General features: G+C 38.2%; 1 protein-coding gene across 5 annotated transcripts; it reads left to right on the top strand.

The window, feature by feature from the left end:
• The first annotated feature begins 626 nt into the window (after positions 1-626).
• Positions 627-18,779, top strand: LOC131243302 (ubiquitin domain-containing protein DSK2b-like). Of its 5 annotated transcripts, none has more exons than XM_058242536.1 (8): positions 627-1,001; positions 16,014-16,787; positions 16,885-17,105; positions 17,194-17,307; positions 17,440-17,498; positions 17,614-17,642; positions 18,110-18,172; positions 18,294-18,779. In XM_058242536.1, the coding sequence occupies exons 1-8, from the start codon at positions 767-769 to the stop codon at positions 18,440-18,442; spliced, it is 1,644 nt and encodes a 547-aa protein (XP_058098519.1). In that variant the 5' UTR covers positions 627-766; the 3' UTR covers positions 18,443-18,779. The 5 variants fall into 5 exon arrangements, with proteins under 5 accessions (XP_058098519.1, XP_058098521.1, XP_058098520.1 ...); XM_058242535.1 differs by having other exon boundaries at positions 629-1,001; positions 17,458-17,498; positions 18,110-18,202; XM_058242534.1 differs by having other exon boundaries at positions 629-1,001; positions 18,110-18,202.
• The last annotated feature ends 6,175 nt before the right edge of the window (positions 18,780-24,954 follow it).

Here is a 24,954-nt window from a genome sequence, read left to right as displayed (position 1 = left end):
AGAGCACCGACCACCAGCCACGGAGCTGGTGACCGGGGGAGTAGCCAATCCGTTCCCGTCACCTTACAGGCCACGAGGGCAAATGGCCTCCCACTCTCGTAAAACATTTTACATTTTATATTCATTCATTCCCAGAATTCGTCCCGGACTAGGATTGCATAACCAGAGAAGGACGCAACCGGGTCGTTCTGCGCTGAGAAAAACTTCGTGGCAAACCATAAAACATACGCGTTTAATCCACGCCGTCCATCCATTTTCCCATATTATTTTAGTGCATGAAACCAAACCCGAAGTAGATCCAAAGCTCAAGTTTACCACTGGAGATTGAACGCACACCATTGATAACTTTTTGGAACACGATGGATCAAGCCGATATTTTAGTTTTCCCATAAACATCACGGTGGGCATTGGAAGGTTTCAATGGTGGCCGTTATTATCTCCACTCCTTCCTATGGTGTGGCCCACATGCGATTTTTATCTGACTCATTTTCGGGATTCTGCGCTAAAATGACATGGAGAAATGAATGGACGGAATGGATAAAGCACATACATGAGCGGGGCCCACAGAGCTTTTCACGTATGCACAGTACCGAGGTGGGTGCTGCATTCTATGCTACCCAATCAGAGTCCTTTCTTCTCTCTCATAAGCTACGATGTTTCCCTCTCTCTTTTTTCTCCTGTACATCCCCGACCTCAAGATCGTTTCTATGCAGGGTTAGGTTTCCGATCTCTTCTCCGTTTTCGCTGTGTGTGTGAGAGAGAAGGGATGGGCGCTGATGGCGATGCGATCGATTTGGGCAGCGGAAGCGGCAGCGGCAGCATCGTCACCGTCCACATCCGGTGCTCCAACGGATCCAAGTTCTCAGTGCAGACGGGCCTCGACGCCACCGTCGGGGATTTCAAATCCGTCCTCGCCGGGAGCTGCGACGTTCCGGCACAGCAGCAACGGCTCATCTACAAGGGCCGGATTCTAAAGGATGATCAAACCCTAGAAAGCTATGGTACGCTGATTCTTCAATCTCTCCCCCTCCCCGCGCGCTTCTCTCTCTGTTTCTACATATGCATTTATCTAGGCATAAGGATGATCAAGCAACTATTACGAGCACTGTCATGTGACCATGGTTTCAAATAGAAAATGGATGGATTGGTAAAAAAAAATCTTCATGTGCATATTTGAAGGTCACTAACCCATGTTATTATTGCCATCCTCATTATAGAAACATAACTGAAAAATTGTCAAGCCTTTCTTTGTGGGAATTTGTTTGAAACATCATTTCCCACTTTCTATCTTTGTTGGAAAATAAACAAATTTATTTTTCCACCTCCACCCCTACAAAAGGCATTTTCGCACGGTGGAAGGAAAATGGGTTTCTCAAGGGCCATCCATCTTCAATCACCATGTGCCACATATGTCAATGTGTCAAATGAGACATTGTCCATCTTTGTCGGTTATGCCCAACACGTGCCACTATGCCACATGTACCACCATCCATCTTCTCTTGCACCCCAAGTGTAAAGAGCCCCACCTATGCTAATTTTCCACGTGTTACCATCCGTCTTCTCTTGTGCCCCACATGTGCTATTTTGCCATGGGTACCACTATTCTTCTTCTCTTGTGCCCCCACATGTGCACAACGCTCCACATGCGCCAATGTGCCACATGTCCCATCATCCATCTTCAATCTCTCCAAATGTGCCACACATGTGCCATCGTCCATCTTTCATCTCTCTAAATATCCCGCATGTGACAATGGGGCCAATGTGCACAAGTGATGCCATCTAACTTCAAGTGCCCATGTGTCAAATGTGCCAATGCATGTCTTATGCTACATGTGCCACTGTACAACTTCAAGCACCTCACATGTCCCATGTGTGCCACAATTCATCTTTAAGTGCATGCATATGCCATGTATGTCACATGTGCCACTATCATTTTTAAGCATCCCCACATGTGCCACGTGCTAATTTGGCACATGCTAGTGACTACCTAAATTTTTTTCCAAGAAAATTTTTTGTAAGCCAAACAACAAATTTGAAAATAGATCCTAAATTTCTAGGAAAATCTTGTTGAAAAACAAACAAGGAAAATAATGTTTCCTTTCCCACGGTTTCGTAGAATAGTGTTAAGGTTTTACTAGAAACACTATTTCCTTTTCTATGATTTCCATAAATCCAAACAGGCCCTAAACTTCCACAAGGAGTTAAAAGGAAAAACAAAGGATGACTTTAGATGTACGGGATTATCTTTATCTAATGGTTTAGGGTTTGGATAAAAGTAATAACCCTCCAAACTCATGGGCTAATATCTTAGAGCTGAAAGTCTTTTAGCATAGAATAGAATAAAAGACCTTTTGATCAAGAGAAACAAAAGAAAAATAACAAAATCAAAATTGAATCTTTAAATACCAAATTCCATTCAAACAATGGCATTGTTTGTTGTTTGAATTGTAAAGATCATACCGTCAAAACATGAATCATTCAGTTGAAATAATGAAATGTTCGATTCATCCATAAAACATTTAGTATCAATCATTTCAATATTCTGGGGATATGATTCAAATTTTTTTATTGACAGATACAACACGATCCAAATCTATGGTCCAAATTGTGAACCTTATGGGTTTTTAACATTGTGTGTAAGTTTATAAAATAGACTGAGATGAACTGAATCTCTCTCTCTCTCTCTCTCTCTCTCTCTCATAAAATAGACTGAGATGAACTGAATCTCTCTCTCTCTCTCTCTCTCTCTCTCTCTCTCTCTCTCAAAAAGAAAAAAAAAAGAAAAAGAAGAGAAAAAGAAAAAAAAGGAGAAAGCAAAAAAACTGACATGAACTGAAATTCTTTAGACATTCAGAGAAAATGCACTGAAATTCTTTAGACAGTTAGAGAAAATGCTGAAAGTCTTGGCTTCATGCTTTCCCTTTGCAAAACTAGCATCTTCAAGTCATTCACTAAAAATAACGAAAGAAAGGAATCTGTGTGTTTTGTGTTATCTATACTCTATTCATGCCAATAAATAAGTATCACACAGTAGGTGGTATGTGGCATGCATGTTGTAGGAAAGGAAAATGAACATATCATACTTATTATATCTTGAGATGTGAAATATGGGTGATGTGCTCTGTGCCTTATAAATTTTATTAATTTAATTTCACACAATTAATTCTTTCTTGAGCTTTGTGTTTGCATAGTTGTATGCCAGCTTGCGGATGCATGGATATATGTGCCTTATAAATTTTATTAATTATATCGCACAGTTAATGATAAGTTTTTGGTAGTTGAATGGTCCTCTAGGATAAAGGCTTTGGAGGATTGTAATTTTTCTTTTATTTTGGGAGTATAATTCTTTCTGCAATCTCGACACTTTTTTAATAGATAACCATTACTTCTCAACAAAAAAGAAAAAAGAAAAGAAAAGAAAGAAAGAGAAGTTAAATTAGCATGTAATGTCCACGTTTTATTAATAAAGTCCATGTTAAATCAGTATCTGCAACAACAAAGGCGGTTGTGGATGTTATTACTCTGAAAGTGGCCAATCCCTTGTCCATGTTACGATCTAGGAGGAGCCGTTTCAACCCTATGCCCAAGAGAGTAAAGGTGGGAGAAAGTCAGAAAACTGCAGAGAGTAACAATGAGTGAACTGATATCTGGTTAAGGTAGCAAAGTTGCTAGAAAAGGTAGATGGCTGGAAGAGGAAGGCAGAGGATAGGTGTGAGCTCGAGGACCAAAACTACCAAGTAAAATCCTCCTTCAAAGTTAAATTTTTTGTTCCACCCATGATATCATCTTTTGAGATAGTGAAATTATCAACTCACAAGATGAATAACAATATCTAGAAGCCTGTCCCAGAAGCACATGATAACTAAAGTATTCCAAAAGATGGCTCTGACTCAGTTGGTGCCCGTGAGGGAAGCTCCTTAAACAGTTTCTTCCTCAACAAGTAATCAAGAGAATGATTTTGAAGATGATCCGTTACTGAATCCCTTTAGTCCGGATCGCGAAGAATAAAGGAGAGATTTAGATAGGAATTTTGCAATGTCCACAATTGAACCCGAGAAGACACTATTGACACCTGTCTCGATGCATCTTTAGTTCTTATGTGCTTCTGAGACAGCCTTCTGGATATTGCAATTTATTTTGTGAGTTGATAATTTTGCAACCACAAATGGCTTAGTGGATATCAGTGTATGGATTTGTGGGGGAGCCGTTGTTGTTTATGTAGTTGTCTTGTGTGCAATATCCAATATCGATAGGTAAGAGACAAGGTGTCCCGTATCGGTATCAGTTGGCGTAACGGTGCCCTCCGAAACCGATACGGATACGGGGGCATAACGGCGATACGAGGGCGTAACGGCCCATAACGGTGCATTTTTTTTTGCCAAAAAAATATGAAAAAATATGGATTAAATCCGGAATATTTTAAGCATTCCAAATATGCATTCATTTATAAATTGGAACATGTTTATGGTGGTGTAACGGTCCACTTTTTGGTGAGAAGTTGTATCGGACTGTCTGATTAATTTTTTAACCAGTTAACTTGAATTTAACTACAAAATTCATATATTTAATTTTTTAAATATGTAATTTATATACTTAACAACTTGATATCATTTCTCCCAATAGTTCTTTAAAAAAATGAAATTAAATTCAGGTAGATGGCGTTGCCAATTTGGGGCTGACTTGGAGGACCAATCTATTCTCCAAATCAGCCTCAAATTCGTGCCATTTATTGTCATTATCCCACTTATAAATTGGTGGACATTTATTGGATAGTTAATCATAAAAATAAATAAATAAATCAAAAGGCCCTATTTAAAAAAATAAAAGTTCACAAATTAACAATTAAAACTATTCAAATAATTTGATTTTGGCATTGTGAGTTAGCAATTGCAGTCCATAATTTAATTGTCAAATTTTAAGTTAATATATGTCTCGTGTACAATTTTTTAAGGCTTGAATTAGGAGGGACTCGGATGTAAAGTGCAGCACACGTGTCAAAGTTTTTTGGGCCCCACCCGTGATGAATGTGTTATATCCACACCGTCCATCCATTTTGCCAAATAATTTTAGGGCATGAGCCCAAAAATGAGGCACATCCAACGCTTAGATGGATTGCACCATAAAAAACAACAATAATTAAACGTTCACCGTTAAAAATTTATTGGGGGCTAGAAAAGTTTTAGATCAAGCTGACATGTGTGTTTTCCCTTCATCCACGTCAATGTGACCCAATTAACAGGTTAGATTGAAAATAAACATTACAGTGGACTTTAAGAAATTGTTAATGGTGAGCATTCTATAACCACTATTTCCTATGGTGTGGTCCACCTAAGATTAGGATATTACTAATTTTTTGAATCCTGACCTAAAATGACGTGGCAAAATGGATGGACGATATGGATAAAATATATACATCATAGTGGGGCCCACTTGGGTATGATCAGATTAGATGGAAAATAAACGTTACCGTGCGCCCTACGAATTATTTAACCGTGAAAATCATTATCTCTGTTGCTATTTTTGGTGTGGTCCAGATGATCTCTGGATAAAATTCATTTTTTGGGTGGTGCTCTAAAATGATCTTTGAAAATAGATGAACAGTGTAGATGTAATAAATACATCACTGTGGAGCCCATATAACTTTGATCTCCTTTGAACCGTTCGTACAACTCAAAGCTCGAGTGTCAGCGCTCGTCTTTGCGTGACACGTATCTACAGCAGTCAGCAGCTAGTTGTTGCAAATTATAAAAAAGAAATGGAGAGAGAGGGAAACGAAAAGAAAAAAAGAGGGAAAGAAGAGAGAAAAGAAAAAAAGAGGGAAAGGGGGAAAGAAGAGAGAGAGAGAGAGAGAGAGAGAGAGAGAGAGAGAGAGAGAGAGAAGAAGAAGAACAGGAAGAAGCGGTAGCAGGGCGCAGCCGCAGCTGCTCGAGAAGAAAAAGAAGAAGAAGAAAAGAAAGGAAAAAAAGGTAAGTTTTTTTTTTTTTTCATAGAATTCCGTAATGGCCGTTTCGACCCCGTATCGCGTAACGGGTCCCACCGTTACCATTACGTATCGACCGTTACGGCTGATACGTAACCGATTTGGGATACCATGGTAAGAGATGGTTGAGGAAAGAACTGATTAGCTGATACCCTTTCATCTTTTGACTTGCTGTGCCATGGTAGTGAGCCAGACTAGAGGCCTCCTAATTCTAATAATAGTGAGAAGATGGATGATGACAATTTTTTTTTTTTTTTGCACCAAGTTGATTGAACAATAATGAGGTTAAAATTATTGCTTGAAACAGTGGTAGAGACTCGACTGCTGCTCTCCAATTGGGTATGACTTATGAAGGATCAATGGAAGATGTGAGGCATCTATTGCAGTTCTTTGTTGATAGAGATGGCAAGCAAGAACCAGCCAGCAAAAGCAGAAGGGGAAAAAGAGATGCAAAATTTTTCATGTTCGGTCAATTATGAAAAAGGGATGAAAGTCTTAAGTGTTAAGTCATCAAGTAGATGGGTCTAGGTGCAGAAAAGAAGAGGTTGACTGCAAATGAATTCTTTTGCAACAAGAAGGTCTATATTCTCCTCATTCAAGAGACGGAAGCAATTGTTTTTGGATATTTAAGAAATTTGGGGTAAGAGGAAAGTATGGAAGCTCTGTGTTACCTTCTAATTGGAGATTGGGAGTATCTATTGCTCTTTGGGAGATCAAAAGTATGTCAATGGAATGCAAGCATATGTAGGGGAATATTCTCTTTGATAAATTTATATAAGTGGAGGCTGGATTTTAGCTTCTTTTTTTTTTTTTTTTTTGAAAAGTCACATATTATATTAATAAAGGAAAAGATAAAACAAAATAGTAGGCTGCACCGCCGAGGGAGCTACACAGACTACTAAAAACCTAAAAATAGCAAATTACAACCCTTCAATTTTTCTACATTAACTGCCCATTCCACAATTTTTCTAGCTCTAGCAGCAATGTGATCAGCTGATTTGGATGTCCCAACAAAATAGTAGGCTGCACCGCCGAGGCTGGATTTTAGCTGACCATCACTAATGTTTATGGGCCCATTGCTCTTCAAAGTGGGCAGATTTATGGACAGAATTGAAACAATTGCAAGTGCAGTTGGTATGTAGAGGAGATTTTAACACAATTCTACACTCCTAAAAAAATTTATGGGGTAGCTAGATACTGACGAGTATGAAGATGTTTTCTAAGTTTATGGGCTTCGCCTGGTCGAATAAGTAATCAAGGTTAGTTAAATGCAAGCTAGGTTCACTTGTAATTCTGCAACAATGGGAATGACTGAATGAGCATTTTCCAAAATCATCAACTTCCATTTTTCCCATGCCAACCCTTAGTCCTAATCCGATTCTCTTGGACTCAAGTGGTTTAAATAGGAGCCCCACCATTTTCTTTTTGGTAGGGTGGTAGGGCCACTAATAAATTATAGTAAAATCAAGGAGTGGAATGCATCTCATTTTGGTAATTTTGAGAGAAATGTAAAATACTAAAAGACACTGCACTTTTTGATGATGCAGGACACGTGATTTAATACTAGCATGCAACATGGAGATTATGAAAGACTCCATAAAGTAATTGAATTAATAAAAAATGTTAATCCACTAAATAATTAAGAGTAAATAATAGGAGATAAAATTTGATGTAACCTAAATCACATGCCCGCATGCTAAGAAATAACATAAATCAATTAAAACTAGGCTCGATGGAAGGATAGAACTTCCAATTTAGCATAGGTACATTCCACACTCAAGGGAATGACTAGTGGGTTTTATGATTAGGATTAGGAAGGGAAAAATTTGAAATTTGAAAAATTAGGGTTCATAGGAATTAGGGATTTTAGAAATTGAAAAAAATATGAAATTGAAGATTTAGGGTTTAAAAGGTTGTAATGGAAGGGAAAATAGGAAGACGAGAAGAACACCACCTTTCGATGAAGAGAGAGGAAGGATGTAAGACGAATAATACCTTTCGAAGAAAAGGAAGATGGATGATGTACCTTGGAATCCACCACCAAATAAGCTTCTACCCTTCTACAATTTAATTGGAAGGGAGGGTTTTTTTTTTTTTTTTTGAACCCTAGAAAATAAGGACGAAAATTCTTTCACACAAGAGAGCTTCTCTCTTTTCCTTTCTTCTCAATGACACCACTAGGGTTGGAACTCCACTCCTTTTGTGTTTTATAATTAAAAAATTCGGAATTAAAATTCAGCATAATTACAACTATGCCACTCACTCAAGTAAAGTGCCCCATCATTTAAAATAAGAAAACTAAAACATATATTATCAATCTCAACTGTAAAAAAACTCATAAAAATAACAAAAAACATAAAGAATGCAAGATCAAAGTCCAAGGGGCGTAGATCTAAAAGATTTGGTGGGCCGATGGCCTGATCAACAAGATCTAACGGTCGGATCGACAAGATCCAATGGTCGGATCGACACGAAATAGAAATTCTATGACTAAAATGATCTCTTAAGCAGCCCATATGCATTATCTCAAGGTGGGGTCTTCCTGATGCACGTCCAATACACGTGGGGTCTTCAAAATGGCATGGCGGGCTCCATCTGGAACTTGTCTCCCATCCACCAAGAAAGTTGCGTTGATGTGGGTGGTCGTCTCCGTCTCTGCTACACCCGAGTAGGTCCTCTGATGTCCCCATCATTCGACTTAAGAGGAAGAAAGATGGATGCTTTCCTCCCTTTAAGAGGAAGCTAGGGAGAAACTAAAGTCTGACTATGGTGAGCTTCTTAAGAGAGGAAATTCCATTGAGACAAAAGTCCAAGGAGGTAAAAAACTTCTTTTTCATTTTTTATTTATTTTTATTTTTTTATAGCAAATCCAAGAAGGATAAATACAACATCTGAGCTTTTATAGCTCATTTGAGGGAACTTAGGACTATTCCCAATAGGCAATAAGATGAGGGAAAGTAGATGTAGATGGTTTCGGTGTGTTCATTAGGGACCAAGAATTACACCGTTTAGGAGTGTGTTGGTTCAAGTTGTAGGCCATATAGGGCAAGGGAAGGCTCAAAAGGATATGGGTGGAGTTAGTAAGAAAAATTTGATGACCTATGGTTTGATTGTGGATTTGGTTTTTGATGGAGTGGAATAGGAAACATGATTATGTAGCCAAACCCAATTAGTTGGGATCATTGTTCCGAGTATCCTCGATATTATCCCTATCTCTGGCTCGGCGACACCGATAACATTGGTAGTGATACTGATAACACCAGTAGTATGTATCGGTGATGTATTGCTAATGTATCGATATCGCCAATATATCATCAATATTTTCGACCGTGTAAATATCAGGTATCGCTTGTATCACCAATGTATCAATATCTTCGACTGTGTAAATTCCATGTGTTACTTGTATCACTAGTGTATATGTGATATTTTGATAATATCGCCAAAAATATGTTTATTAAAATACTTTCCATTTCATTTAAATTTTTTTTTTTTTAGTGGATGCATGGTTATATGCGATGTTCAAATTGTCGACGGTAATATCGATCATATCACAATATTATCGTTATTGTAACATGGCTGATATCGAGATCACAATCTTTCATTTCCTTTCTAGTTATCTACAATTTCTCGGCAAAATATTGTGTGTTGTCGATATTCTGAAATATCAATAGATTTTTGGATGAAAGGTTGGATGAATAGATGGTATGGTTGGATGGATAGATGGGATGGTTGTGGACTGGTTTCTTACGACAACATATGGTTTTAGGCCCCCGTCAAATGGAAACTTATTATGTATGTGTTATTTTTGCAAATTTGTAATTCCTAAATATGCAAATATGTATATTTGAGCATATCTTGAGGTTTCACTGAAAAATCCACCCTTTAATCCATGTTTCCTAGCATTTTCAGTTATCAACGATATTATCAGCGATATTGATATTGTTTCCGTATCCCTGACCAATGAAACTTGTAGTGATACTGATGCTTCGAACACTGGTTGGGATAAAGGCTTTGATGGTGATGATCACGATGATGATTGTTTGAATGTGAACAGGGTAAGGATATTCCTTGGATGGTCTAGATTTTTATTCAATTCCCCGTTAGAAAGTAGAGTGACTAGCAAGGTTGATTGAAGCAAAACAGGTGAAAGACGTGGTTTTTGAATTGGATGGTGAGAAGGTGCCCAAACAATATATTTGTATTGATACTGATGCTTTGAACATTGGTTGGGATAGGGCTTTGATGGTGATGATCACGATGATGATTGTTTGAATGTGAACAGGGCAAGGATCTTCCTTGGATGGTCTAGATTTTTATTCAATTCCCCGTTAGAAAGTAGAGTGGCTAGCAAGGTTGATTGAAGCAAAACAGTTGAAAGACATGGTTTTTGAATTGGATGGTGAGAAGGTGCCCAAACAATATATTTTAACTATGGCTTTCTATCAACATTAGTTTTAAGTTGTTAAAGATGAACTCATGAAGGTTGGTGAGTTGCCGGATAGAGGGTGCATTCATAAAGAGTCTAACTCCAATGTTGTGAAAATTGTTATCGAATTGTTAATTGTAATAGGGGTTGGATTGTGTCAAATCACAAATGTATTGTAAATAGTTAAGCATTTTTCTGATTTTCTTAAAAGAGGAAATTTTGAAAAATGATAAATGAAATAGAGAAAAGTAAATTTTTTTTTTCCAGTCATCCATTTCCCTTTAATGTGCACCAGTGTTTTAAATAGCGAATAGCGTGTAACATAGCGTTCATCCATCTAATGTGTGTAGTGTGGGCTACTTGGTATTTCTAGATATTTAATTAAAATAATAGGAAAAAAATCTGGTAAATAGTAAAAATCAGTGATTTAAATAGGTACACTATGTAGTGTGTTGCTTATGCTATGCATCATAGCTTAGCTTTAGTGCTAAGTAGCTCATGAAAATAGCTTAAGTTACATGTGGCCTATGCTACATGATAATTTGTGTACCCCACACGCTACATAGACTGCATAGCTTACAAGTTACTTTTCATTACAACAATATAATCACTTAATGTGTTCAATGATTTGCTACATTTTATTTATTTATTTATGTTCAACAAAAATTAGTTAATCTTTTCAACACTGTTAATAAAATAATATAAGTAACTATATTAAATCAGCTTTGTTGTTCGTTTTATACCTTTCTACTTAAATCATTGCCATTTTCTATTTGTTTAGGTTGCATTTGGTTGCACCAAATATCAAGAAATTTTTGTTAAATTTCGTTATTAATCAATGTAATTTGGTGTAGAACTTCATGAATTTGTGCAACAAGCACAAATTTGATTAAAAATCTAGAAGTAGCGTTTTGCTTATGCCTCATGCTTCAAAGTGTTAAACGCTATGCTACACGCTATTCGCCATTCGAAACGCTGATAAAAATAGAAAAGGATAACAACAAGTGTGATAAATATATGCAATTTTTATTTATTTATTTAGTTATTTATTTTTTTATAATTTTAAGATCACAAGTATCACTAAACAAATATATGTAATTGTTTTCTGAAGTTTTAGTGAAAAAATCACTAATATCACTAAGTGACTAAAACATGTAAAAGTTATGCATCTTACTAGTGTGGGGGCCATCATGTATATGCCATCTAACATGTGGATCAAGTGAGCCCCACCATGATGATGGATGCCCCAAAAATCAGGCCTATACAGCCATCAAGTGGGTCACACCATAGAAAACAATGCATGGCCACCCGAAAATGTCCAAGTTCATGTGGTGGACCACATGATGGTTGGATTGACGTGCTACCCGAAAATGTCCAAGTTCATGTGGTGGACCACATGATGGTTGGATTGACGTGCTGAATGGGTTGGATGATATGCACACACTGCATGGGCCTCTCTCAAATAAGTGTTGTAGAACAAGCTTATTCTACAATGTTGCGTAGAAAGTGGCCTCCCAAAAAAGGGGAAAAAAAAAAAAAAAAAGAAGCTAAAAAACCCTATATCTTCATCCAAAATCAATCAAAAAGCATTTTGGGGGATTAAGGGCAAGATATACTTCTCCTGAGCTTTAGAAGAGATTCAATTAAAGAAAAAGGAAAACTTTCAGCTCAACAGTCGTATGAATGTAAAAGGGGAGAAAGTAGATTTTGTCCTCTGTTTAGGCTCCAATTGCCCTGAAAATTAGGAAAACGATCTTCTTGAATGGGAGATTGAGCGGCTAAAATGTCATCTTGAATGATTTTGTGGGTTGAGAGAATCAAAATGATCAAGTTTTGGGCAGGTGTTGATGGCGCGGTTGAAGCATTATGGCTTGGAGTGTTTGTTTCAAAAGCCTTATGTTTTATAAAGGTTAGATTCATGTGTTATTTTTACACCATTTAAAAAATGTTTATGGCCCGTCAACTGTACAATTGGCGTTGTTTTACATATGGTTAAGATTTTTTCTTGATTAGTGTGATTTTTAGATAATCTGAGTTTAGCAAATTGTTGCCCTATAAACTTCAGTTTTTTAAGCTATAAAATGGAAGCGCCATGCAGCGTACACCACATATGCTGTAGAGTGTGTGCAATACCAAAATGGTGTACACTAGTGGATTTGCACTATTTCTATGTGCAACTTAGCATGAAGGTTATGCTACGGTATGTAGTGTACACTAGTGAAATATTGATATGCACTAAGAAAAGTAATACACGTAATGATATTATCAATTGAAAACCTATATATAGTATACATGTTGTGATATTATTGAATGATTCTTTCCTTTGTTGTTCGTCTTTCGAGAAAATTTACCTTAAACAATAAGCCAAGGAAAGAGACAAGAATTCTTTAGTAATTTATGTTCTTTTGTACTTTTCTTGAGTGTAGAGTCACTGTGGAAAATGCAGCACTCAATTCTGTTGACAGAAGAAAAAGCTATCTTGATTTCTTTGTTTTGGGTTTTTGGATATTAAATCCCTAGCGTTAATGTTGGCTTGTCTTTGGCCTTTTGTGGTAGCCTATAATTGTGGGATTGCCCCTTGTGCTGTATCTATTGTTGTTTTTGTCTTTAATAAAATATCATCCATTCATCAGGGAAGAAAAAAAAAAGTCCTCCCTCTCTCTCTCTCAAAAGAAAAAAAAAAAGAAGAGGATTTTTCTTAATGGGGGAGGGCCTTTTACATGTTTTAAAACGGAATGGATAAAAAATAATAAAAATAGAAATTTTGATTTTTAAGTGATTTTGGACAGCATTTACCAATTGTACATTAGATGCTATAAGCATGCGACAATTGTACTATTCATGTGGATTTGCCATTTAGGGGTGATGATTTTCATGGTATAGGTGCACAAATTGATTTGAATTGTAAATCATGTGGCTTTGACAACCTTGGTGCATACTACCAAGTATACAATAATACAATTGTATATCCGAGACTGATATAATGATTTAAGTAGGAATGATAAATGTTGTTATTGTAAATCCTGCATGCTTGGTATTAAGCTGAGCTCAGGTCACGGTTGGCTAATTCTAAGCATGCGATGTATCATCAGTTTTTTCCTGTACATCTGAGTTCCCCGGAAAGCTAGTTTTCTGCTGTTACTCCTTTGACTTCTTCACCTACTTAAGAGTTACCTCGCTTTCATAATAGCACCCCTTACCTCCCGCTCTTTAATTATTGGGAAAGGATACAGGGTAAACATTTTTATCTAGGTTCTCCAGCACTCTATGCATGGCTGATATGCATAAGGTTTACTCTGTTTATCAATTGGGTCCTACCTCGGGTAGGCCATACCCAAAATTATAAGTTGCCTGGTGATTTTAGCCACTAAATAGACGAGTGCCAGCTATTGAAGGTTGCCTGCTTGTTGGACTTCTTTCCTGATCATTCAAGTTGAATCAGCAAAATCCTCCTGGTGTAGTTTTTGGGGTACAATCCTTTATTGTATAGCTCAACAATTGAACAGAGTGGATCTTGGACATGTGGCATACATGTAAGCACATAAGAGGTTAATTTAGAAAATATTGATAGCGCTCAGATACTTGATGATATGCATGCTTTAATATTAATAGTTGTCCATTTGTTAACAGCAATGAACTTTTATTGGAAAAGAATGAGGCAAAATGCCAGCTAATATATACTTTTCAAAAAAAAAAAAACAAAACCAGCTAATATAAGGGCACTCCAAGGGGAATAGATAACAAGAGATCAATTTGACAGTCCCTGGACTGAGATACCTATCTATGACATCCAGCTTACAACCCTTGTGTAGGGGGAACTCTTGAGCTGAAATAACATAAATGATTTCACCTGATGAGAAACCATTGTTCTGTCCTTATGTTCCTTACATAAGGAACAAACGAACACCAATATGGACAATCTCCATACCACGCCCCTTCTTTTATACAAAACCACACCACTCCAAGCTTGAAACAATGCATAGACCAATTCCAGCATTACCCATTGCATACCGAAGAAACTTATTATCTTTTTCCATATAGATACCTTGAATTTGTAATAAATGAGTATATGATTCGCCAATTCCCCTGTGCTCAAAACATATACGAAGCATTTGTAATAGTCATCTTCCTTTTTCCTGAGTTGATCATTGGTGAGGATTTTTCCTTTATTTCCTTTAATGTTAGTAGTTCTTTCCTTCCCCTTAATTCATATGTGGCTTATACTCTCTTTCCTTGTAAATGTCTTGGTGTGGCTCAAGGGTTTAGTATCAACGCCAAGGTCTTCTATAATGGTAACGGTGGCCATAATGGATTATGGCCACTACCGTTACCCAATGTTGTCAAAATCGTCATCGTATTGCAAATCATAGAAGGGGTTGAATCGTATCAAATCAAAAATCGTAAGATTTTTTTTTTCTAATTAAAATACACACACACACACACACACACACACGAAAAAATATTAGTAAGTCAGAAAAGATTAAAAACTCATTAATCATCCATTTCCCATCAACATGTACCAAAAAAGTAATACATATCAATATCATCACCTTTATATATATATATATATATATATATATATTAACACACCACCACACACTCACACCGTAGTGGGATTTCACCACCTATGGGTACTCACATTATCAATTGAGAAAATGTATATTGTATACATATCATGATAGTAAAGGATGCTCATATTTTTCTTTTGTTTTCTTTTGTCATCTTTCAAAAAATTTACCTTAAAAAACATACAAGAATCCTTTAATAATTTTGTGCTTTTGTACCTTTTTTTGAGTGTAGAGTCATGTTTAAAAAATGGCATTCAATTCCATTGTGAATAGTGTCTTGATTTGTTTGTTTTGAGTTTTTGAATATCAAAATCCCCAAATCTCCTCTTTTCTCTCTCAAAAGAAAAAAAGAGGATATATTTAATAGGGGAATGCCTTTTTTTATGTTTTATGAGCAAAAAGGTACGAAGAAAGAAGAAAAAGTTGAATAAAAAATTAAAATAATTGTTTTTTAGGTAATTTTTGGGCCCATTTATGCAATCTATGATTATCGTACAATTCATACGATTATTGTACAATTCAATGCTATCCGTACGATTATCATACAATTATTTAAGATTGTATGATTTGAATTGTACACCCATATGAAACGATATGAATTGTACGATTCTGATAACACCACCCTTATCGTTATTATAAGGGCCGTAACAGCTGTTACGCTTTTTCTTTTTCTTTTTTTGAAAATATTTTTTTCAGCGTGTAGGGCTGTTACAGGTCAATTTTTCTGTAATGGCTATTACAATCCCATAACGTGTAACGGTTATCACTGTTACTGTTACATAACAGCTATTATGTAACTGTTTTGGAATGCCTTGAGCAAAACACGGAGTTCTTGAAACCAAGAATTCATAACTGCCTGAATAAAACAGCGGATATTGGCAAGCACAAAAAACTAGCAAAGTTAGTTTTGTTGTCAAAGAAAGTGCTTTAATTCTTTCCCCATATTTGTATTTTTTTAAATCTGTTTTTCTTTAAGCCCCTCTTCCCTTCTTCCTGAGCTGATCTTCCTCATTGTGATAGTTTCTTTTACTTTGGCTAGGGTTGGAGGCAGACCACACTGTTCATTTGGTCCGCGGTGCTGCATCACCAGAGGCATCAACTAACACTGCAAGTGCCGTGAACATTGGGGTTGCAAACAGCAACGCTGGTGTCTCAAGAGACACTGGTTCCAATGAAGGTGTAGCCTTTGGAGGGGCAGGTCTTGGAGGCTCTCTATTTCCTGGACTAAGTTTTAACAGTCCTGCAGGGAATGGAGTGTCTGGTCTATTTGAAACTGGGCTTCCAGAGTTTGAACAGATGCAGCAGCAGCTAACTCAGAACCCTAATGTCATGAGGGAAATCATGAACATGCCTGTCATCCAGAACCTTATGAACAACCCTGACATAATGCGCAACTTGATTATGAGCAATCCTCAGATGCGTGAAATCATAGATCGGAATCCTGATCTTGCACACGTACTTAACGATCCCAGCACTCTCCGACAGACGCTTGAAGCGGCAAGGAATCCTGAACTCATGCGGGAGATGATGCGGAACACCGACAGGGCTATGAGCAACATAGAGTCCTCACCTGAAGGATTCAACATGCTTCGCCGTATGTATGAAACTGTCCAAGAGCCATTTCTAAATGCCACGACAATATCGGGAGACACTACTAGCAATTTGGAGGCGAACCCATTTGCGGCACTCTTGGGGGACCAAGGTGTGGGCCAGGCTAGAGAGCGATCTCCAAACCCTTCAACCACCGGTTCAGAAACATCTGGGTCTCCTTCACCAAATACTAATCCACTTCCCAACCCATGGAGCAATGCTGGTAGCATTTCTAGTCTTCTAAGGACTGTCTGTTTAAGTTGCGGAAATTCTGAACCCTTTGCTCTCATTTTCTCACTTATAATGGAATCCAACGGCAGGAGGTGTACAGACAAACACTACCACGAGGTCCAATCCTCCTGCCGATGCGAGGGCACTTGGAGTTGGTGGCTTAGGTGGGCTTGGTGGTCTCCAAGAGCTGGAACGAATGCTCGGTGGCTTGCAAGATTCCCCTTCTCCTCTTTCGAGTCAGGTCATGCAAAATCCTGCCTTCACACAGATTATGCAAAGCCTCCTTTCCAACCCCCAGTATATGAACCAGGTAGTGCCCAGTCATGTTGTATTGAGCTGATTTGCCTCTTACGATGCGGATTTGTTTCATCTGCTGACATTGTTTCTTGCTTTGTTAGCTGTTGGGTCTCAATCCCCAGCTGCGAAACATGCTGGATTCCAATTCTCAACTCAGAGAAATGATGCAAAACCCAGAATTTCTTCGCCAGATGGCTCCCCCTGAGATGATGCAGGTAGTGTCATTTAGAGAGAGAGAGAGAGAGAGAGAGAGAGAGAGAGAGAGAGAGAGAGAGAGCTGCAGGTGTGTGTTGTGAGAGTTGTGACTTCCTGCTCTCTATATGATGTCTCTTTTTTCTTCCCTGCAGCAACTTTTGTCTTTGCAGCAATCACTTTTATCCCATCATGGTCGGCAACAGTCAGCCCAGTAAGTCAGCCCATGCCTGTTACTCTCCACTTCATTTAGTCAACATTCTTTTTGCCAGTGTTTTCAGTAACATCATCTTTCCTGGTTATAATTTTACAGACCTGTTTTCTTGCAGGGAACAAGTTCAGACTGGTGCTGGTGGAGGTATCTAACTACACTTGCATCCAAGAGCTTTTGCTAAAGCCACATGCACTTCTACATGCGGCAACATATTCTGATTTTGTGGGTTTACATGACATGGGGATGTGCATCAGGTGGGCGCCATCGTGTAGACCTGGAAGAAAATAAAAATAAAAATAAAAATCAAGCTGGTCCACTCAAATTAGTGCATTCAACCTAAAAAATTTTTGCCTTCATCTGCACTCGATGAAAATGATTGACCTGCCTGATGAGTGACCAGCCTAATCTTTTGGGACATGCCATCTGTGAGGTTGGTTACCTGATGTATAGCTCGAATGTCCCTGCACATGTGCCAGGTTTGCACTTTTGTAGAGGTGTGTGTGTGGCTTATGGAAAACTCCACACTCAAAGCTACCTTTGTTGTCCAATTATTGTTTGGATTTAATCATATTGCCTTGCCAGTGACAATCTTATTGCCTTGCCAATGACAGGTGCAACCAACAATAATATGGGATTGGAGTTGTTGATGAACATGTTTGGTGGCCTTGGGACAGGTGGCCTCAGCATGCCTAATGCACCCAATGGTTAACAGTCTTTCATCCCCATACCTTTGCATCTGGCTTGCATATTTTTCATTGCCACGCCAACTAGAGACTTCTTTTATTGTTTTTGTAGTGCCACCGGAAGAACTCTATGCGACTCAGCTATCACAGCTTCAAGAGATGGGTTTCTTTGACACGCAAGAGAATATCCGTGCACTGACTGCCACTTCTGGGAATGTCCACGCTGCGGTCGAGCGCCTCCTGGGCAATCTTGGTCAGTAAAATTTCATCGTTTCTTCTATATTTTAGATGGCATTGCTTTTCTTCCTGTAAGATTAGTTGGTTCCCATCCATATCTTTTTCCTTTTAGACTGCAAAGTGTGCGTATTCGCTATCCATTTTGGATACGAAATGAGTACATTGCATTTATATGGTAAGAATTATCAATCTTTTTTGGTATAGCTATGTGAATTGCTGGGAACTTTGCCTCTCTCAATTGAGATAGAGGAATACCTGTGATTTTTGTACATATACACCTCTAATAGGGAGTTTTCTACTTGAATTGTTCTCCAAATTTCTAAGAAATTGTGGTGTTTATAGAATTGTTTCTCTTTATTTATTTGTCACCACTCTTCTACATTTTTTGTATACCTATGCTGGCAGGTTAGTTGTTGGTATCGATGGTCAATCTGATTGGGTTGAACATGATCCTGATTGATTTTGAGTGGTCAACAGGAAGTGTTTAGAGGTGAAAATTAGATAAACTAGAAGTAAAAGTATGATGAAATATGTGAATGTGAATGTAATCGTGAAAAGTCCAGGGGCTTTAGATTAACTAAAAAAGTAAAAATGATGAAAATAATCTCGATAAATCCATGATTTATATAAACTATGATCTCTAGTACATAATTACTGTTAACCAAAATGAGATGAAATCATTTTTAAGTGGCAACCAAACAAATATAAGGGCCTGTACCAGTCAGGCCTTGCGTCTAGCTCTGGATTTTCAACAGGAGGAGGAAACAACATTAAGGTGGGTTGCTCTTTCTCATTGCTTCAAAATTCTGGGTGAAGGGCATCCAATACACCTTTGCAGAAACTTCCTAACACATGCTAAGCAACATGGAAACTGACGAAATACACCATGGAAATAGGATGAAAAAGCAGAGGACATGTCCGGAAGTATCATCATCATGAGCGGACATTGTCAATGACATTTTCAGCTTACGAAGCATAGGAGTTGGTTGTGCGCACAGACTCCGAATGTGGAAGATCATTCCACTTGAATTTTGATCCAAAATTACCAAAAGAGATATTTGGTGTGTTTTCGTAACGTCTTGCAATGGAACCGTGTTACAAAGTTCACTGGGCAACTGGTGGACATGACTGTTCAGCTAATGGCAGGATACCTCATAGGTTGGCCATATAGCCCAACAATTCCACTGAGCATATTTCCTAACAGATTAATTTGCACCTTTTTCTTCTTATTAGCTTTTATGAAGTTCATCTACATGATGGAATGGTGGAGACACCATTTGGAAAATCTGTGGCTAGTTGGTGCTTTCTCTGGGAAATGGTTCCTTCCATTCAAGAACCTCAAAATGTTTTGGTTGTAGAATAAAAATGAAGAAGATGATTCATCTCAGTGAAGCTGAGGTTTCCACCATATGTTGCATGCCCCTTTCCCATCTGTTCCTTTCATTTTTTATTTTGTTTCCAATGGTCTGTGCATATGCTGAGCACAATTGAAATTTGAGTGCCACTCCAGCCAGTTATGATTGTGTCCCAACAACAGCTCTACAGGTCTACCTTGGGCAATAAAACATCCCAGGTTAAGGAGTATGATGCTTCAATAAAGAGATGGATGTGGTTCTGTTCTACATGACGATCTGGCAGCATGTTGCCCAGCTCAGAGCATGATCACGGTGGGTCATGGCCTGTATCTAGGATGCCCTATGTTGGCACCTGCACTGCAAAGAACCTTCTCCATCTCACTTGTATTCACCGCCATTGGCGAAGAGATGGGAGGTGCACCTGTTCTCTTTCGGAAATGAACTTGATAATTTTTGGTGGTAAATCAACTCAAGAATTTTCAAATAAAACGACAGATGGAAATTCACTACAACTTGGCCGAGTTAAAACCTACTTGGATACCTACGGAATTGACAGTTTGTCCATTGAGTTGGATTGGGTGACCTAATTAATTGAATGGGCCACATGTTTTAGCCCTAGGCGAAATTGTTACCCATTTGGATTGGAGGTGAACCAGGTTGACCGACAGGCCAGTCCAGATTTCTAACCTTGTCTGACCTTGCCAAGTTCACACAAGCACACATTCCCATTTGGCGGAACGTGTGCAAGATGGAGGTGTTGATTCTCAATAAATATGAGTAACCGTTTTACTCTTCAGATGGGTGGTAATGTACAAAATAAATGGACGGCTAATTCTTCTTCTTCTTTTAATAATTATCCTGCCACTCATATTACCAGTGAGATGGCCTATATTTTGGCCAGATGAGCCAGACTGTCTCACCTGAAGGAATGCTTGCTTTTAACACATGAAGGATGCATCTTGGTTGACACCGTCCATCACGTCGCCGTTTTTGTGGCCTTCTTTCAAAAGTAACTTCTTTTGTATAATTCAAACCATTTAATCTGAGGAAAATGGACTGTACATATTGAATATGTAAGAGAAGGTACTATCATTGATACGGACCACTTATCACGTGTGGCCTCCCTTCCACGACGCATCTCTTTAAAGAATGATTTTGACTGATTTATCCCGATTATCTAACGATCAACTCCATTGTTAGGAGAATGGATGGTTCGTATTTGATTGTACAGGAAAAGTTTTAATCCTTAATTTTGATTGTCCATCATTTGTGGCCCACCTTCGATTGCTTTTTTCTCTCAAAAATCACTTCAATTGAATGATCCAAACCATCTAATCATTGTTAAGAGAATGTACGGTTTTTAATGCTTGATCTAAACATGTCAGATCTTGTGACTTAGATGATGCCATGTGAAAGAGAGATCTCAATATGAGATAAGAGAAAGATCTCTTCATTTGCTTTGACAATCGAATTTCATCATAGCCTGAAAATTCATGGGTAGGTCAAAAGGGTTAGTCCATATGGCATCTATTATGAGATGTGTCATATATTTTGTGTCACGTATTTCACTCACATGGTAGAGCCGACTATTCACTATATTAGCCTCATGATAATGATAGTGGGTATTGACCAAAGTAATTCACCGCTAGTGACAGATTCAGCTAGTGCACTATAACATTACATAGGAGCCTTTACAATTGAAATGGTTGAAGGAGCTACAACATAACAACAATGCCAAGTTATTTAAGTTTTATGGCACACTACACGTTCAAATAGAAAAAGAGATAATGATCATGAATGCCTAGTGTCACGAGAAGTACTCCTACTTCTGTCGTAGGAGCAGGATGTGTGCGCAACCAATGGTCAGCTAACGACAAACGACTAGTACACGTGGTGTTGTATAATAAGCCACAACTGTCTATGGGCCCAGACGGTTATTTTCACATCAACATATGTGAAGAGTGACTATGAAGATCTCTCTCTAGCTACTGCCTTAGTAGTTTATAAATATGAGGAAGATTGAAGAGCTTCGGGTCCTCGCCAACCTAATACAACACAACTCTATAACGCAATGATGCTCGTATTAAATTATTTTATCCTAGCTTAAGAGTAGTGTAATCTAACCCATCTTTGCTACTATAATGGACTGACTTTAGCTTAGGAGAGGTGTAATCTAGTCCGCCTATGCTACTACATTGGTTTGACTTAGCTTAAGAGTAGTGTAATTTTCTTCATCTACCCCAAGTCATTGGACCAATAAAGGTTTTTTTATTTTCTTTTAATAGTGTAATTCTCTTTATCTATGCTGAAGTCGTTAGGGGTAAAGAAGATCTTAGTTTTAGGACTTCGTCATCTATGCTGCAGATGCTGCGTCGCCAAGGATTATATTTTGTAAGTTTTTTTTTTTTAATTATAAATAATTTAAAATACAATTTCATTCCTTCTATTCACATTGTAAAAATCATTTCGTTTATGCTATCATGGTGATAAAAAGTCCGTTTGTCTGAGAAGCAAAAAGGAACTCATTAGAATGATGAATCTCCCTTTGAAAATCGTATGATTTCTTTAACAAGTGGCTAAATGGATGGCCGAATTGCTTAGGTTTTTTTTTTTTTTAAATTTTAAATTTATTTATAATTACAGATGATTGTTCATGGTCTTTCTGTCTATGTTGGGGCTTAGGGTCGTTGGCGTTTGGTTCAAATTAAGCCGTATTAGACTCTGGCATGCCCGGCATCATACATACATGTCAACATTCAAATTTCAAGCTAAACACCTTTAACATGCTTGGTGGGACCCGCGTGCAGTGCTTGACCCGATTCTACAACACAATAAGTAGGTCTGCCAGACTTTCTGCTAATTCAGAAGACTAGGAGATGCCGCATTTAAAGGAAGAAATTCCTATGAAGATTCATCCTTAACTTCCTGGTCCTCTCGATATAGCTCCCTTAGAAGCTGGATCATTATCTCTAAATACTACATTCGAGTGCGTTACAGGTGCTTTGTACAATGACAAGCTAGCTTGCAACAACTTTCCGAATAAGGAAGGATCCAAACTGAGCGAGGAAGGATATAGATTGAAAATCTCAACAGGCTTACAGACCTTTTATTTGGGTGGTTTCTTGAAGGTCGGCTTGGGGTCATGTATCCTAATCCTCAACCAAATTCTTTGCAAGATCAATCGATACATCTTAGCCAAGGATCGATCGGGTGGATTAATATCAATTTGGTCAAAGTTTACTACCCTCACTCAACATTAAAAGAAGTGGCTAACACAGCCGACCCTATGGCTAATACAATCAAGATGTGCCAAATTATGGAGCCCATGGGGGGCATTTTTTTTTTTTTTTCTCAAGGACCGAACATCTTGGGGGTGACTTTTCTGTGCCTAAGGTTCCTCCCATGGTTAACTCGGTGGTTAACATGGCCTCTTAGGAATATCGAGAACCCACTTATGTCCCTCAGAAAAGCTAAGAATATTTGATCAACCTAATCTAAGAGGTTGTGGGCCATCAGCAAGGCCAACACATAAATCAATTGACTTACAAGAAGCCTTATCCGGACTGGATAAATCAACACTATGAGCTGCTGAGGGGCTATAGACTTGCCGAGTTTACTTTATTTTTAAGAGAATGTGAACATCGAACAACACATCAGTCGATTCACCGTTCAATGTGGTAAAGTCTCAAACCACGATTTCCTAAAACTCAGATTCTTTAGAAATTCTCTTACTAGTACAACCTTCATGTGGTACATTAACTTACCATCCAAGTTCATTAAAACATGGCTGGAGATGGAAGAGAAATTCCATGCACAATTTTTCCAAATTGAGCCAGAAGGCTTCGTGGTCGATCTATCCCATTTAAGATAATTTCTAGGAGAAATGGCTGATAAGTATATTGTTCACTTCAAGTAGACGAGGAATAGGTCCTTAGTCACCATGCCCAAAGCCGAATTTGTTAAACTAGCCCAGGATGACTTATATATTGAGTTAAGAAAGAAATTCAAGGTCATGGAGTTCAAACACCTATTTAATGTATTCGCTTTAGTAACTCGTTATGAATAGCTTCTCCAAGAGGAAAGCCAATGGAAGAATTCCTCATTGGAGACATTATTAGGACCCCAACTTCGAGTTAGATATGGTGGAGGTTGTGGCCAGGGAGCCATTTGTCTACCAATACTTGATTAAAAAGGAAATGGTTGTTCCTTCTGGCCAAAATATGAGGAAAAATATCTTCGAAAGTTGGCAAATAATGCTTTTTTTGTTATAACTGTACTGGTGAGATCTTCAACCACCTTTTAGAAGGAAAATTCATAAAGGTTCCCTCAAACTAAAGAATCCTAACGACCGAAGAACTTAAGAAAATAGAGTATTGTAAATGGCATAATACATAGTCTCATTCCATGATAAACTGTGTGGTTTTCAGGAATGTGATTCAAGCCTACATCGATAGAGAGCCACTAAAAGTCCTTGAAAAAGAGGAAGAAATCATGGTGGTTGATACATACCCCATTTCCCCATGTGGCCAAAGTAAATGTCATTGCATCCAACCTACGAAAACTTGATGCCCCAAGGTTGAAAGTCGATTTGACGATGACTATAAATTAGTAGCTTGCGAGCCGAACCACGACCACCAATCCACTAGTAGTGATCCGAACCACAGTTACAAGGAAGGATTGACGCCACCCATGGCACATGTGGGGCAAGTCAAGGAAGCCATATGATCTTTAATGAGGAAACTGTGTGAGTATTTGCTTTGCGACCTATGCAAGGTTGATACGAGTCACCGATAACATCACTCAAACCGAACGACCGAATGCCAAAGGCCACGCAGAACAGATCAGTCGCCATGCCAACAATTTCGTCAATTGCTGTACATAGCGTCGCAGGTATGACGGCCTGATAGTAGGGCTGAAAGTCGGGCGGGTTGATTCGGATTGGTGCTCAACCCTAACCCAACCCAAGGTTCCTTCCTATACTTCAACCCTAACCCAACCCAACCTAACCTCGGGTTGGAAATTCTCAAACCAAGCTCAACCCAAGCGGGCTTGGTTGGGTTGATCGGTTTGGTCAGGTGGATACATGCTAATATTTTCATTATTACATTAGTCTATTATATTTCAATACACAACTTATTTTTTGTACTTATGATTTTATTAATTATATAGGTAGTTATTTAT

This window comes from Magnolia sinica, chromosome 4, assembly GCF_029962835.1.
Source record: "Magnolia sinica isolate HGM2019 chromosome 4, MsV1, whole genome shotgun sequence".
Lineage (NCBI taxonomy): Eukaryota > Viridiplantae > Streptophyta > Magnoliopsida > Magnoliales > Magnoliaceae > Magnolia > Magnolia sinica.
This window is presented reverse-complemented; position numbering and strand designations above follow the sequence as displayed.